The 17604-nt window shown below is 38.9% G+C and overlaps 1 protein-coding gene across 1 annotated transcript in view; it reads right to left on the bottom strand.

The window, feature by feature from the left end:
* The window catches only part of Nptn (neuroplastin), a gene marked incomplete at its 5' end in the record, with an annotated part of 67159 nt that overhangs the window by 19259 nt on the left and 30296 nt on the right, over nt 1-17604 (bottom strand). Inside the window, 3 exons of the mRNA XM_048793207.1 lie at nt 3400-3494; nt 7682-7853; nt 12902-13249. Of these exons, the coding sequence (XP_048649164.1) occupies nt 3400-3494; nt 7682-7853; nt 12902-13249 (615 nt within the window). The remainder of the gene's footprint in view (nt 1-3399; nt 3495-7681; nt 7854-12901; nt 13250-17604) is intronic.

Genomic DNA, 17604 nt, shown 5'->3' with positions numbered 1-17604 from the left:
TCTTTTGTATACTACAGGTAACTCAAGATTTGGTAATTTGACAAATAATACCCAGTTCATAGTTAGGTTAATTCCTTCACTCCCCAAACACCCCCCAAGAGATGTTCTGAAAGACAGGAAAAGCAAGAAGGGAAAAAAGGGCTGAATGTACAATAAATACATTGGTTTGACTGCCTTAGAAATATAAGAAATATACACATATGGTCTGAATTAAATTACCCTGAAGTGCTGATGCAGTTAAAGCCATAAATGGGAAAGATTCTCAGAGCCTTCTTTCAGCAAAGAGGTCACTTATGTTCCCAGAATTTCTCTGTTCTTAAGTACAATCACCTCTTACCTGTCAGTTACTCAGCAAAATTTTCAAATCACTGTAACTATAAAAAGTTAACTGTCTCTAACCCCACCCTGGAGGTACTGAGGGAATAAAATTAGAGTTTATATGACAATGGTTTGGGAATTAACACACACTCCACTCTAAATGTATGGAGTGTGCCTCTACCACTTTTTTCTGCCCAACCATGACTGGAAACTAGCTTAGAATATGATCTTGAGCCTATATAAACTTAAAGTTAATACAGAAAAAGCCAAATATTCAGTCTTTACTCGACTCAACTATCCATAACCTGAAACACTAAGACATTAATTATTTAGCTACTCTGCCCAAATGTTGGGGGAGAAAAGATTAGAATTCCTTAGGAATTTTCTTCAGAGATTTAACAAAGAAATTATCTACCCAAGAACAAGCTTTAGAATCTCATAAAACAATTTTTCTCAAGGCCTGCTTCCTTAAAATCAGGATACCACCACCTACTCCATCTTCCTTATTGTAGGGTGGTACAGCAAAAATGCAATGTGCAATCAGCACCTTGAATATGATACCATGTAACAGATACCATGCATATCTTAACTTCTATCTGAAAACACTCCTTCCAGCAGCCTCCTCTTCTCTGTCCCTCTCCACTACTGCTTCATATCTGCTAAAAAAAAGTGAAGAAAAATGTCTCTGGGGCTGCTGAACGCCACTTTCTAAGGCAGTCAAACCAATGGAAAAACTTATCTCTGTTTCTACTCCTAAAGTGTTATCTAGAAATCATTAACTCCAAATCCATAGGATTACAGTTAGCCAAGACTTGCATTATGTGTAATTATCCCTCAAGTTGAGGACCACTAGCTAGACACACCACTTTCCCCTTCCCTCATCTAGCCTGCTCTCTATACTTGGGAATTTATGCTCAAAGCTCAGCCAGGAATAATGCAGCATTTCATACAAAGCAAAAGTCTTCCCATATAGCACAGCTCGTCTAAGCTGGGGAAGGTCCTTGCTGGCTTAGAGAAAACAGTTTCTCACAACCTTCTTCCTCATGTTGAACAAATGTGGCATTCTTCAAAAACTGAGAGGAATCGAGATCCCTCTATGACAAGGGAGAAATCAAATGCCAGGTTCTGGCCTGTTTGGGACCTATAACCACTGTAACTCCAATCCTTGAGGCATTCAAAATTAAAATCTGGCAGCCAGAGGAAGCAGTGACCTATCCCTTCTTCAACCCAGAATGTTAGAATCACATCACCAAGCTATTACTTTCATTTTATACCATGTAAGGGAAACTCTGAATGTGACTAAGCCTTTTATTTATGTATTTAATTTATTTTTTAGTTTTTCTATCTGTTCTTTTTAGTTATACATGACATAGAATGTATATTGACATATTATACATACATGGAGTAAAACTTCCCATTCTTCTGGTTGTACATGATAAATTACATTGGTTGTGTATTCTTGTATGAACATAGGAAAATAATATCTTATTCATTCTACTATCTTTCTTACTTCCATTCCCCCTGCCCTTCATTCCCTTTGTCTAATCCAAAGCACTTCTATTTTTCCCTTACCCACTACACTGTTATTATGAGTTAGCATCTGCATATCAGAATATTCAGTCTTTGTTTGGGGGATTTAACTAAGCCTTTCTTTTCTATTTTTTTTTTTTTTTTTTGGTACAGGACATAACACCTGTGTTTTATTTATTTTTATGTGGTGCTGAGGATTGAACCCAATGCCTTACACACGCGAGGCAAGCCTTTCTTAAATCTGCATTTTTAATCTTCTAAATATTTTAAGGAAGACCTGAATACTTGTTACATAGGCCCTTACTTTTTCCTAAATCTATCCTTCTAGCTTCTAGAAATGAGCATATGGATTTAAAGGACAAGTTTAGGTCCTTCATAAGCAAAATGAAAAACGCTAAAAATAAAAGAATTCCTCTTTTCAGTGTGACCTCAAATAGTAGACCTGCCTCCCACTGGTCATTTTATAATAATGAAAAAAACACTGGATGGGGAATTGAGACCTGGGCCCTAGGCCAGCTCTGCCAAAAAACTCACCAGAGAACACAGAGCTAGTGGTTTCACTTTTCCTGTGAGTAACAGAAAAACAGATTAATGATGTTACTAGGTGGTTCTAACTTTTATAGTTCTATTTACCCTTCTTAAAACTCTAAGACTCATCTTTATGATGCCATATACCCACAGGCACATTTCTAATGAATTACCTACAAACAGCTTATATTCAACCTTGCACACTATACTTTCCCAAATCCTGTTAGCCCACTGGAACCCTATGTAATAACACCTGTAAGGTGCTATTCTAAGAGCTCTACCTAAGATTGGGCCATATGAGTTGCCAACATTTAAACATTTCTGTTGTATAAAAACAGCAATTTTGTAAAAATATACTTTTTTAAGTTGTCAATGGGTATTTACTTTACTTATATATAGTGCTGAGGATTGAACCCAGTGCCTCTCACAAGCTAGGCAAGCACTGTTACACTGAGCCACAACCCCAGCCCCTAAACAGCAATTTCTTCAACTCAAACCTATCTATTAATTTTTTGGGGAAAGGTGGGGTATTAGGGATTGAACTCAGGGGCACTCAACCACTGAGCCACATCCTCAACTCTTTTTTGTATTTTTATTTAGAGACAGGGTCTCTAAAAAGTGCTTCACTTTTGCTGAGGCTGGCTTTGAACTCACAATCCTCCTGCCTCAGCCTCCCAAGCTACTGGGATTACAGGTATGTGCCACAGTGCCCAGCTTATTAAATTACTTTTAATCCTCCTACCAAACTCATGAGATAAATACTGCTGATATCTTCATTTTACAAACAAGGAAACAGAAGCATAGAAAACCCAGTAACTTGCCAAAGTCACACAGGTAGTAGATGTTTGGGTTTGCATTTAAACCCAGGCAGCTAGGCTCCTGAGTCTGGGGTCCTAACCATAATAATACATTGCTTCTTGAAATGTAAAAAGGTAAAAAAAAAAGAACCGAACACCAGGAGTCCAGACCAAAGTAAAGTCTCAGGAGTAACATACTGACACCTCAGCCTCTGCTGGGTCATACCTTTCACTTCAATGGTGGCATTTGCTTTAGGAGCGCTGACAAAATGGTATACGCAGTGGTATTCGCCTGAATCCTCAGCTCTTGGCTTATTGATCCTGTAGAGATGGGAAGAAAAATGAAGTGAGGTTAACTGGGAATGGTTAAAACATAAACAAAAAGAGACTTAAAAGGAGCAAGCAGAGACCATGCTCTCCAAATCCTGTTCCTTGATGCAACTCACTTCTTCCTAACTGAAAGCAAAAACCTCCCTTTGTATATCCCAAAACATTAATGCCTTATTCCTTACTGGGTGCCAGGAATAAAGAGATGGAATGGACCATGGTCCTTAACCTTAAGATACTCTAGTCCAATGGGGGAAACAAACTACAAAGTTAAGTAATTAAAATATAATGCCACACAAAGTACTATAATTTATACTTAGTATAGTTTATACACAACCATCACTAAAAACTTCTTGGTTCCAATCAGAAAAATAAGAGCAGAAGAAACAAACAAAACAAGCCTTTTTGAGCTTTACTAAAGATCTTATTTAGAAGCATGCCTTTCAGGTAAGTCTACTACTCACTAACAGGACCCAGGTATAATTTGTTTTTCTGCTTTCAAGCAAAGAACCAAATCTGCCAACAAAGAATTATCCACAGAAATGTAGTTTTAAAGAAGGCCCTGCATGATCTGGTTCCTGCCTACCACCCTAGCCTCCCTCATCTCATGCCAATTTCCAGCTGTACTAGGTTTTTGTGTTTTTTTTTTCCCAAAGTGCCAAGCTTATTCCTAGCTCAAAACCTTCACACAAGATGTTATTTTACATGAAATATTCTTCCCATTACTCTTAGCCTACCCAACTCCTTTTCCATTAGGTCTGGGTTTACATGTCACTTCCTCCCAGTCCTAATGTAAATTTCATCCTCCTCCTTGACATTCTCTCTCATACTATCCTATGATTCTTCACAGCACTTATTACCATGTGTAATTAATTATGTATTTATGTGATAGTCTGATTAATGTCTGATTTCCCAACAGATTAAGTTCTATGTAGGTAGACACTGTTTAATTAGAACACAGTTCTATACCCAGCACCTTTCTTGGTGCTAGAGTACAGTAGAGGAATGAATGAATGACTAAATGACAGGAATAACTGTTAAGAAGCATGTGTGGCCAGAATAGCATGTCCTTCCTCTCAATCTTACAGGTAAGCCCAAATAAGTTTTCTTGCCCCTGAGAGCCAACTCCATTCCACCTCAGTAGACTCTGGTCTACATATACATATACCAAACACATGTAGAAAGGGTGGTTAGCAATAACAGAAAACAGAATCAATAATCTCCAGATCATAGGATACTTACATAAGACTGAACTCCTGTTCTTTTGCTCAGTCATTAAAATATGATACTTGTGATGATCAAATCTCCACTGCACTAATTAATGTCTAATAGAAACTCCCAATCTTGTCTACTGACTGGCCCAAAACCATCTACCCATCTCAACGTTCATTCAAAAAAAAAGAAACACAGGTTAAGTGGGGTTGTGGCTCAGTGGTAGAGTCCTTGCCTAGCACATGCGAGGACCTGGGTTCGATCCTCAGTACCACATAAAAATAAATAAATAAAATGAAGGTATTGTGTCCAACTACAACTAAAAAAAAATAAATGTTTAAAAAAATGAGAGATTATAGATTGAGGAGATGCACAGCTCATCCCCAGGACTGTCTATAAATATCCACAGCAGGAGACCATTCTAAGAGGAGTAGTCAAAATGTCTTCCAAATTGACACAAATGCATTGTTTTAAATCTATATGTTCCCAGTAAGAAGAGACACACAAATAAGCTCCTCTTAATAAGTACTCCAGAATTTGAAGGAGAAAGAGTAGCTGTATCTTCAGGGCTCAGACAAACTCTAAGTTCCTTTAGAAATACTTGGGAATAAGACTCCCAAGCTTGAGGCCATGTCTAGGGCACAAAATATCCCTACACCATTCCCCTGGACTCACTATTGGGAAGAAATTGAAACCAACAGAGGGTTGGGGATGTAGCTCAGTGATAGATCACTTGCCTAATACTCACAGGGTCTTGGGTTCAATCTCTACCACCAAAAAAATAAAAAATTAAAGAAAGAGAAGAAGAAAAATTGAAGATGACAGAGAGTCAAAGAGAAAATGTTTCCTATAAGGTAGGCAGAAGCAGGCTTCTCAAATTGGCTCCATGGCTAACTTATTGAATAGCCAAGTTGTTATTCCAAAAAAATGCAGAATCCCTAGAAAACTCTGGTGATGCAAAACATCCCTGAAGAGCTTCAGATAAGTCAAGAGAAAAATAGGGGAAGAGGCACTTTATAATCAGGTCAAAATCTCCATAACATTAACAGCTCAAAGCTTCGTGGACAACTGCACAAAATCCAAGAGAACTATGACTGGATGTCTGCCACCTTGAAAGAGATATTATAAAAAACAGATCTGTAAAACTAATGGACACACCATGAATAAATGCCTTCCATTCCACTCAACATCTTAAACTGATTTAACCCTTTCCAAGCTATCAAGGATATAGCCAAGGCTCTATTTCCAGTATGTTATCAGAAGAAACTACAGTGGAAAAAGGTTAACCAACATACCACTAAATAGTATGGAATAACAGGGAGAAATTTTTCAAAAAATAATTCTAGAAAGTCTGAAGACTTGGAACATTGCCTTGGTTCTAAAACTTATTAAATATATTATTTGGCCTAAAAGCAGGCAAGAATTATTCTTTGAGTCTTAGTTTCCTCACCTGAATAAAAGGAAGAGGATCTACAAATTCATGTGGATTAAATAAGGGGCTGACAAGATCTCAATGCTGCAAAATACTGGAGAATGTCCTTGCTACTACTGCGCACCCAGGCTTTCCCAGCCTCACTCCTTATACTTTTATCAACCTGCCAAGCAGGATTAGCTGATCCTTTTCCAGATCAATTTCCAAACAGAAACATACTTAAGAAAGCTAAGGTGCTATGCATTCTAAATATTCCAAAAAGCACATCAAATCTTTGGTTGCCAGATAACTCAGACCACCAAGTATGGTCCTTTTTTCAGAGGATATTCCCAGGCCACCATCCTTACTATAGTTTACCAAAAGGCCCTGTATCTGCTGTTTCTGACCAGGTGATGGTGATATTAAACATTCTTAAAAAGTGATTCATGGGGCTGGGGTTGTGGCTCAGTGGTAGAGCACTTGCCTGGTTTCCATCCTCAGCACTGCATATAAATACATAAATAAAATAAAAGATCCATTTACAACTAAAAAAAATTTTTTTTTAAAAAAAAGGTAATCCATTAGGGTACCTACCCAGTAGAATAATCACTTGGAGAGACTCTTACTTTAATAAGAGGCTCAAAGCTGATTTTGATCTGATCCCTCAAATCACTGGATTATGTCGAGAGACCTGAATTTTAACAGTGACTCTACTGCTGACTATGCCTTACCCTCAATTTCTCTTTTATCAGAGTAAGGGGAAATCTATGGCTCTCAAACCTGGCTACTTAGTAGAATCATTTGGAAATCTTTACTAAAGATTCTTGAACCTCACATCAGATATACTGGACTAGACTATCCAGGAGAGGAACAAATATATCTCATATCATAGTTCATAGTTTAGTAAATACTTAAATTCACTGAAATAAAAGTTCACTTCCCAGTACCTTCCCTCCCTTTTCTTTTCTTCTTTGCTCCCACAATTCTACTACCTTACTCTACTGATCTCCCTTCTATTATTATTATTATTATTATTATTATTAGTGCTTTGATTTTTATTTTAATTAGTGCATTATAATTATATATTAGTGGAATTTGATATGGTACATCTGTACATGGACATAGCATTTATTTGGTAAATTATGTGCATGTATGAATATAGCATAATGAATCCCATTATTATGTGCAATTATAATGCACCAATTTAAAAAGAGAAATAAAGAAGTGAAAGGAAAAAGTTTACATTGCATTTGTTAAATAATGGCCTCAGACTAATCTTTTTAACATCTATATGTAAACTCCTAATAAGGCTTGAACAGCATTAGTAAGAAAGGCCCATAGAGAAACAAGTCAAAACGTGTCAATAAATAGGTAACAGTTTAAGAAACATTTCAATTCACTGTGAGAAAACAGTTCCCAACGCACCTTTTAAACATCATTCTCAGATTCGTCATTTCAACATGTGTATGTAAAGTCTTAATGATTATGACTTACAAAAAGGCAAGTAAGCTCAGCCACACTCCCACCCATATTCCTAAGAGGTGCTAGCCCCTCTCACCTGTATTCCATGTTGCTGGCATTCTTACGAGTGGCAGTCAATTCTACCCCATTCCTTGTCCAGTAGCTGTATGTAAGTGTATGAGAGCTGGAGGTGAGGTTACACTGCAAGGTGACAGGGAGGGCAGGGCTGTCTCGAATAATGACTTCTTCACTGGTGACAATTCTTGGCTCTGCAATTAGAGTGTACAATGATAGGGGGCCAGAGCTTTCCATTGTCTGTAACCCTGGCCTTAGAGTTGGGTGGGATAGGAAGGGGAAATTAGAAGAAAAGGGAGGGCAGACAGGACCACATGAGGACTTTCACTTTATCACTTTGGAGGAAGTCAAAAAAGGAAAAACAATGATTATAAGCAAATGACCACTAGTGCAGACAAAGCCTGAAGACCAGTTGGCCTAGACGTGAAAGAATGGGAGTATTACAGGTATATGTACTGGCAACAATTTTTGAATACCACCTTTTTCTGATATAAGAATCAGCGACCAATTCAGCTTCAACTAGAAAACCAGGCTTTACTTTGCAGTTCTAAAAACAAAGGCAATATCATTTCTATAACTAATAAACTCTCTATGAGAGTCATTGGAGTCTACACCTATTAGAATAGTAATAAGTGTAATTAAATAATACATGTATGGCTTTCCCCACATTTAAATCTGTTAAACCTGTGGCAAACCATTCATGGCCATTATTTATGCAAAAAAAAGTGTATATCCTAAAAGCAAACTTCCCACTGGAAGTCTCTTGAATTTTCTGAATTTTAAGGAGGGAAAATTCTTAAAGAACTATCAGTTCTTCTTCTCTTCAGCCCATATTTATTCCCAAAACATTTTTTTCCACAATTGCACTTTAAAACATTCAATTTCAAAATAATACACTATAGTGCAATGTCTTGGAATTATGAGCTACAAGAATTTTAGAGCTGCAAGGCCCTAAGAGTTTACTAAATACCTCTTTTCAAGAGCTAGAAAGGTGAAATGACAAGGCTGTAATTATTATTAGTGGCAAAAATGGACCTAGAAAACACATCTGATTGAATTCTCTATCCCTTACCCCCACCCCCCAAAACACACACCTCACCCAAACTTCCAACCTAAGACAAGATATGTAACTTTACTTTCTAGTTCTATCCTGGGCTTAGATAAACTGGGATCACCAGTTTACCTACAAAAATAACCTATATATTAGTCAAATATAACACGGCAGAAAAACTTTAAGTCACACTATCATTCCTGGAAGGTTTATCTTTAAAGCATTTTGAAATCTTCGTTGCTATATTAAAGTCTGGAGGTTTCTAGGTTATCCTATCTTTTGTTGCTATTATTATTAGTCTTTAACCTTTTCCTAGGCTGTTATTTTTCTATTTTTGGTCAAACATTTTCAGGTGAGGTCTACACTAACCATCTTTTCTCATCCACATTAAGGGGTATTTATTTGTGCGCCCCCCAGTTCTTTCTCAGAAACCCATGATTGACTTCCCATTACCCTGTATCTGACTACTTCCTGCCTATAGCAGCTTCCTGTCCCAAGCATTTTCCCTTTGCCATTTTATGTAGTATAGTTCTGATTATAAAGAACAGAATTATCTTCCTCTACTGGAACCATTCTGTTATTGTTCAGGGAGGGGAAGAGGATGGAACAGTCATGGGATACTTGGAAAACATAATGCCTTGAGATCTCCTAACCAATTTAACATTTCTGACAACAAAGTTCACATTGTCAAACAAACTTGTGATAAAACAAACCCTTTAAGTTTTTCAATTAACAAAGTGGTTCTAATTAATTTCCAATTCTAGCAAAAGGATAGTGGTTATCTTCCATTCAGCACTGGTTCTTATCAGTAACACCAAACAGGGTCTCTATGTACAGATAATGGAGGCATAGCAGCCACTAAGACAAAAGCAGATGCATGTGAACATGTTAGCGCAGTGGTGTCCCCATGGTTTCCAAGACACACTGGACAGAAGCCAAATCCCTGGGCCTTAAGAAGTCGAGCTGAATGGCTGCAAACCCTGCAATGAAAGGCGCACACACACCATCAGCAGAAAGCATCACAATTCCAAGAAAAATCAAAACCAAGCAAAAACAAAAGAGAAAAAAGAACCAGTACTCCACAGAAGAGAAATTAAAAAATATCAAGGCAACATTAAAATCCAAACACACTTTCAGGTTTTTACTAAATTTTTATTATCCGATTTCATTTTCCGCCCCACTTGGGACTCTCCTTCGGTTTCTTCTTCTCAGATTGCACTGAGAAAGGCTGAACTCTGAGAATGAGGCCAAGAGTTTCCAGATGTTTAAATACAAGGAGGCCAAAATAAATGCTATTCTTACCTGTAGCGATGCAAATGACCATTGCAGCTCAGGGAGATTAAGAAGTTGATGAAAGTAATCTGGTAGACATTCTGCCAAGAATTCTTGGAAGGCAAAGGAAAGCACTTTTCCCCTTAATGTTAAAAGATCCATGAGAGAGTCAGTTGGGAGCAAGTGGATAATTTAAATAGGCTTAAATATGATTCTGCAGCATAGGAGGGTTGTGGGGTAGGTAGCCTGCCTCCTATGTATTGCTGTATATGGAAACCAGTGCTTGACCAATCCTTGGCCATGGCGCCATATCTGCATTCTGCACCCAGATGAAGGTGGGACTTTTATTTCTGTGGCCAAGTACTGTCCAAAGTTCCAGAGAGATGAACATTTAGGAGAAGTTCAAACATTTTTATCTGCCACTGACTTTTATTTAGAAGCATCAGGTAGGAGACCCTTATCCTAGTAATCATGCATAAAGAAAATGCTATGGCCACAGAGACACCCTAAAAACAGGGCACATTTCTCTTCCTGCATTACATCATTCAAAGAACTTTGGGAAAAGTATTGCCAGGGGGTTATTCTTAGAAGACTTCAACCTCCCCAGAGAGGCAATTTCTTCTTGGATGCCTAAGATAAAACAATTACAGTTGAATTTAGGGTGTTCATGAAAGAAAAAAAAAGAAACAATAGAATTAACATTTACCTTTCAAATAAAATGAGAACCAAAATGGAAATTTAACTGTAAAAGGCAATGAAAAGAAAGAAAATTCTTTATTCCTTCCTAACTTTTGAGCAAACTAGAATGAGGAGAGTGATAATAGACCCATGGACTTGGCAAACTTTACTGAAGTNGGGGGGGGGGGGGGTAGGGAGCAACAAACAGCTAACTTGGGTTGAGTGACTGATTGGGAAGTCTAGGGTAAGAATGACTGGCCAGGATTTGGTTAACTACATACAAACACTCTTAAGGTAGGAAGCTTATTTCTAAGTCAATGGGAGAATGCTGTGTACTTCTGGGATTGATGGGTAGGCACCTCATCTTTTTCTAGCCCCCAGGCCTAGCCTTTCTAGCTATGAGCCAGGCGCTTGGAAGAATAACTACCAAATGCCCAGTCCTGTCCATGCCTAAACTTCTGCAGACTTTTGTGGCCATGAGAAATTCTGATGTTATAAGGAAAGGAGCAAGGGGGCAGGAGAAGGAGGCGTGCAAGGGAAAAAATTGTTGAAAAGAAAAGAAAAGAAAAGAAAAATTGCTGGGTTAATGTTCCCCATTTTCACATAGACAAGGTTTTCTTTTCCCCCTTTACAGAGCAGGTTCTCTGATTCAACAGTGCCAACTGCAGCAGCCTATCCTCTAAGGCCTATCGCAACCCCCACAGAAATCTTCGCCAAATAGCTACAAACAACAGACATTAATGTGCTATTTTCCATATGCAGATTCAGAGCCCATGTCACATTACCTCCCATGTTATTACCAAATTCCTCATAAAATAGTACTTTATTACTTTTACTCTATCAGTCAGGTCTTTAAGCTAGAAGTGGCTATAGGTCTCTCACTGAGCCCTTAAAGATAATGTGAAAAATCCACATTCTTCTTCTATCAAATAGAGAATGTAATCTCAATTATAACTAGGTCTAAGATGGGGCTGAAACACTTCCTGGTCAAGAGCATTAGTTCTATGGTGCCTCTTCCTCTTTCCTGTCATACAAAGCAAAAGTCACTTTCCAGAAAAAAGAAGTGAGCACAAAAGCTGCTATGTCAGATGTCTCACTTGTGCCTACTATAATAGATGAAGGGGAGAATTCTGACCCCTATACTCAGCTTACTCCATCACTCAGAGAAATAGTGTTGTATTTAAGACATATCTTAAGACATAAAGAGAAGGCCATTGTGAATGGCTTCCAAACTACTTCAGATGCTGCCATCCTCTGGTATGAGGAACACTGTGCCAACAGTCATCAAAGTCAAACTATCTGTAAATAGAAATCAGATGCAACTAGACTTTGAGACATGGTGATGGGGCTTTAAAAAAATATTTTGCAGCTTTGTATCACCTAGCTCCTAATGGCAAGCAAGACATGGAAGTAATCTTGGGCTGCTGCTTAAAAACAAACAAAAAACAGGGAAATGAATGTATAGGCCCAGTGAGGGATGTACTGCTGCAGTGGAGGGTTGCTGTCAGAGAAGAACATGCCACTGTTTTAGAAAAGAAAAAGAGCTAAAACTATGGAAATATCCAAGCTTATGTGCCATCCAACAATCAAAACATATCACCACACTGCACCCATGGCAACATTCCCATCACAGAACAGGATGACACTAAGTTACAGTGAGGGAAGAGGCTGGGCAGACACAAACTTAAAACCATAGAGATGAAGGCAGCTACTCAGAGAGCTTCAAACAGATGAACAGAAGAAATAAAAAGTAGTTAGACTGGGGAGAGAAACAAAAATAGAAAGGCACCAGAGGAGAAACCAGCAAAAGGATAGCAGGAAACCTACTACAAAATTAAAGGGAAGGGAAAGAAACAATTTCAACACTACCCTTGTTTGACTGCCTGGTTTTATATTTGATTTTTTTTTTTTTTTAACTTCCCCAGTTCTCCCTTCCCACCTCTCCCCAACACGGATGATTTTGGACAGTCATGGATTTCCTCAAGTTCTTTGTTCCTGAAGAGAAAGACACAGAGAAGGGTGGGGAAATAAGGGAGGCAGAGAGGACGGCAAAGAAGAAAAAAAAAAGTTGCCACAGATGTTTTCATACACTACAACCAGAAGGGTCGTGGGTTTGAAAAAACGAAGACAAGGGGTGGGGTGAGCGATCATACTGGGGAAGAGGAAAAGGTAGCAGAAGGGAAGGGTCATCGGGCCACCTCTAATGACTACAGTACTACTACTGTAGGGTGCTGGACTCACTCTGAAGGACGCTTATGGTGGCCTGGGCTCGAATCCATGTTATGGAGGGGTTTTGCCTCAAGTCATTCCTCTTGGGGTCGTTGCTGGCCCTGCACTCGTAAGTCCCAGAGTCCTCCAAGGTGAGCCGGGTTATTCTCAGCACACTCACGCCGTTTGACCCGTAGGCGGTGTTTACGGTGACACGGCGCTTCCGAGCACCGTCCCACAGCTGTCTGAAAGACTCTGCCCGGTTGACTTCTGCGTACCACCACTGGATCTCTGGCGTGGGACTCCCGACCACGTCACAGTACAGCTCAAAGGCGTCCCCCGTGAGCTTAGTTTCTGACATGGGCGACTTGACAAACCCAGCTAGAGGGAGGGGGAGCAGGAATGCAGTGACAGGCCAACCAGAAAAAAAAAAGAATCAACAGGTGTTAATAGTAATTTAAAGAAAAGAAAAAAGCAAATGAGTTGCAAAGAACAAAAAAGGATTCATTTTTAAACTATAAAGAGACAGTAATAGCAATTCATACAAGCTTTTAGAAGAAGAACCACCCTGGGAAGCTTATGAAGCAAAGGCAGGCCAACTGCAAGCTGGGGCAGCCCAGGTGCTGGCCAGGCAGAAGCAAGCCCACTGGAAAGCATTTTAGCAATGGGCCCAGCTGGTAGGAATGAGAAAGCCTCAGGTTTTGGGAAAGAGCCTCTTTCCTTAGAGCATAAACCATTACCTTTTCAAACTCAAGCAAGTGATGAAAGATAACCAGAAGTGGCAGTAGGTTTATATGCCAAGTCAGGATCTCTCTTTTGGATGTGTAAGCATTTCATTTGAGATGTAATGTCTTTAGTAAGCCTCAACAAGAAGTATTATCTGACCTACTGGTATCTTCTCTTAGGACTCAAGAGTCCCAAATTTTGGCTGAAAGGTAGCACATTTCTCTCATGCAGGATTCTACCATGAGTTTAGATTTGATTTTCCCCCCTCCTATTTTTTCAGAGGCCTATGACAAAAAAATAGCGCAGTTTTCTATAACCAGGCAGCTTCTACCTGAATGCAGATCCTCAGGCACAGAACTGGACAGTGTACACTTCACAGCAGACTGAGAATTACTATTGGGGTCAGCTCAGGAGTTGACCCAGCAGTTAACAGCAACCCAATTGCTAGTGAATACAGGGAATATGCCCTCCATATAATTCCATACAATTAGAAATATCTCCTGAAAATGCCATGCTTTCTTACAGGCTCTCTCTATCTAGTCTAGTTGCCTGACTTCTAGAAGCAGCTTAAAAAGATGAGGTATGTACAGTGAAGAATTAAAACTAAATTCTAAGGAAAAGGCCAGGTCTCGGCCAACACTGTCAGGCACAGCCCAGGAAATAAAGTTGATGCCTATTTCCACTTGCCCATAATTTGTTTGAGGTTATACTTCCATAAGACAAAGTGGCAATGGCAGAGAGTAAAATCATCATCGTCTTCTTCATTCAGGCTCATTCGAAAAACTTGGAAGTTAGGCCCACAGGAAAAGAAATCATAGTATAAGCATACTTTCTCTCACTCATTCGCTCCACCTAGGGTTCATGCAGCATTTCTGCCATTCAGGCAGTGTCCTAAGATAAGGGCAAGAAGCTAAAAGAGGGCGTTTTAAGTCTTGGCAACTTCCTTTTGGAGTTGTGGCTCATGAGCTAAGAAAGTTCCCCTGAAGTGAGCAGAGTGGGGTCAGGAGCTACCAATAATAGACTAAGAATATTCTGGAGAGAAAGAATAAAGTAGAACAGTGTTCCTACAGTCCAGAAGCCAAGAATGTAATGGGGCTAACTGAAAATGGAGGTTGCTAAGTGGGAACATTCATTTATATCCAAAGTAATATTTGCCTTCGGAGATAAACCCCACCCCATGGATCTAAGAATGCTAAGGGAAGTGCTATACTTAACTCAAGTAGAGGTCAAGACCTCAAGACCTCCAAATTCATACGAGTCTTTCAATTACTGAAATAGAATCTGGAGACCACAGAAATATACTAATTAATTAGACTAAATGTTCTGCCTTGAATATGTTACTCTAAACTACCTCCTTCAGATTCACATTTGTTCCTTGTAATAAACAGAGACCCCAAATAGATAAACAGATGTCATTCTCAGACACAAAATTTTTAGAATTGCAGAAAGGAACCTCCAAAGCCCTATATGAAGAACAGAGCTCACTGGCAGATAAAGGAACTGGCAAAAAAAGGAACCTTGTTCTCAGTCTCAAACTACCCCCTGCCCATCTGGAAAGACAATGCCAACAAATATACAGTCAAGGCAAAAGAAGCTGGTTTCATTCAATTTATTACTTTTAACAGAGAAAACTAAGTATTAATAAATCCCTGGAATACAGTAAAGAGTATTACTCTGTTTTAATCCTACTCTTGACCATTAATAGCGATGATCACAAATTGTCTTTTCACATTCTTTGTGAACCTCAGGAGTTTATATCCTCTCAAATGCTGTAATTATGCACTTGATTATGTACTGGAAATCTGTTAGTGGATTTGTTTTGCATATTTTTCCTTCTTCTGAATTGCACTTCAAAGCAGGCTTACACTTAAGACTGATTATCAAACTGCTGATCATGCTAATATAAAAGAAAAGTTCAGAATCACCATGAACCCATCCAATTCCAGTGTAACCCCAAATCCAAATATCACACAATTCAAAGGCAGCTGAGAAACAGTCTGAATGTGATTCCCACTACACAAAACTAAGCAAGTCACTCAGCCTAACCATGCCATCCCCAAGAAGACATCCTACTAAGGAGGAAGAAATGTTAATTTGACGCAGTTCTATTTTATATCTATTATCAAAACAAATAGGACTAGGTCAAAACTATTGTTTGAACTGGTAAATTATATGATGTATATTTAAACAAATTTGGTTAAGAATGACATTTAAAATCCCTTAAAATACCGACAATGAACATCTTTCTATGCTCTTTTCAAAGATCATTATAAGGGCTGGGGTTGTGGCTCAGTGGTAGAACACTTGCCTGGCACATGTGAGGCACTGGGTTCAGTCCTTAACACACCTAAAAATAAATAAAATAAAGGTACGGTGTCCATCTACAACTAAAAATATTTTTAAACGGCCATTATTATTAGGCTTATACAAAGAGGTAACATTTTCTAAGTATAAATGTGCTAAACACTTTGCATTCATTATCCTCACAACTGCTTTATAGATATGTACACTTTAATCCCCTTAAATATGCGGAGACTAAGGTCCAAAAAGTTAAATATTTTGCCCATTCACAAGCTAATAATAATAGGAGTTTGCCTGGAATCCAGATGTGTCCAAAGCCAAAGCACAGTATCAACAATTTCCCCAAATGCAATCAACATGTCTTGCAAGACAGGAAAAACTTCAGTAGTTATTAAAAGATAAAGATAAGCCAGGCACGGTAGCACATGCCTGTAACCCCAGTGGCTCAGGAGGCTGAGGCAAAAGGATCACAATTTCAAAGCCAGCTTCAGCAACTTAGCAAGGCTCTAAGCAACTCAGGGAGACCCTATCTCTAAATAAAATATAAAAAAGAGCTAGGGATATGGGTCAGTGGTTAGGCACCCCAGGTTCAATCCCTGCCCGCCCCTCCAAAAAAGATACGCTTTGTCGCCATTTAAATAAATAAATTATTCCTAGCCACAAAAACTAGGGACCCTCCACTGGAACATGCAGCACCCTATGACCAGTAACTCCTTAAAATTACTATCTATCTCACTAAAGGATGCAGGAAGAGGTGCACTGAGTCAAAGATTTCCTAAAACAACTGGGGCGGTGGGGGGTAAACAATGAGAAAACAAAGGAAAATATGATTCATTCATTCATTCTCTGTGTGTGTGTGTGTGTGTGTGTGTGGTGCTGGGGACTGAACCCAGGGCCTTGTGCATGCAAGGCAAACACTCTACCACTGAGCTATATTCCCAGCCTGAAAAGATGATTCAAAGGCAAGAAATATCCCTAATTCTGAGGATCCCAATGCCCTGGTTTTCAGAATACTGGCTTCAGAGGAGGAAGGAACTTAAGACATTCGATATGTTTCTGTGAATATTACAATAAAGGGCAGATCTGACCTTTTTTTTTGTTGTTGTTGTTGTTGTTGTTTTGGTACTGAGGACTGAACCACTGTACTACATTCCTAATCTTTTTTTTTTTTTTTTCCCAGACAGGGTATTGCTAAATTGTCCGGTCTGGTCCTGAATTTGTAATCCTCATGCCTCTGCCTCTGGTATCACTGGGAGTACAGGTGTGCACAACCATGCCCAGCCAGATTTTTTTTGACAATTTTATAAAATTTTACATTTTGCAAAGTGTGTGCATATAGACCTCATTTCACTCACATAGTTCTGTAAAGTTCATAGGGCAAATATAGAGGTAGGTTCATGACTTGCCCAAGAACACACAGGTGGCTAATCCTGACTGAAACTGGGACTAGAATGGAAGTCTTCAGCTCTTAGAGTTTTTCCCAATAAACTGCACTACCTCTACACAAACCAACTATGGGATTTCTGGATAGCTGAACACCCATCAAAAAGTATAAAAATAAATCTATTTCTCCTCCAAACAGCAAGGAAAGAAGAGTGTAAAAAAAAATTCTCTAAAACAGTACAGTGAAATTACAATTAGCAAGGGAAAGTTATTAGCAACCATCCACTTCATTATCTATCCAAAATTAGCTCCAATTCAGGAGAAAA

This window comes from Marmota marmota, unplaced genomic scaffold, assembly GCF_001458135.2.
Source record: "Marmota marmota marmota unplaced genomic scaffold, marMar, whole genome shotgun sequence".
Taxonomy (NCBI): Eukaryota; Metazoa; Chordata; class Mammalia; order Rodentia; family Sciuridae; genus Marmota; species Marmota marmota.
Note: the sequence above shows the minus strand (reverse complement) of the source record. Positions and strands in the feature narration are given on the sequence as shown.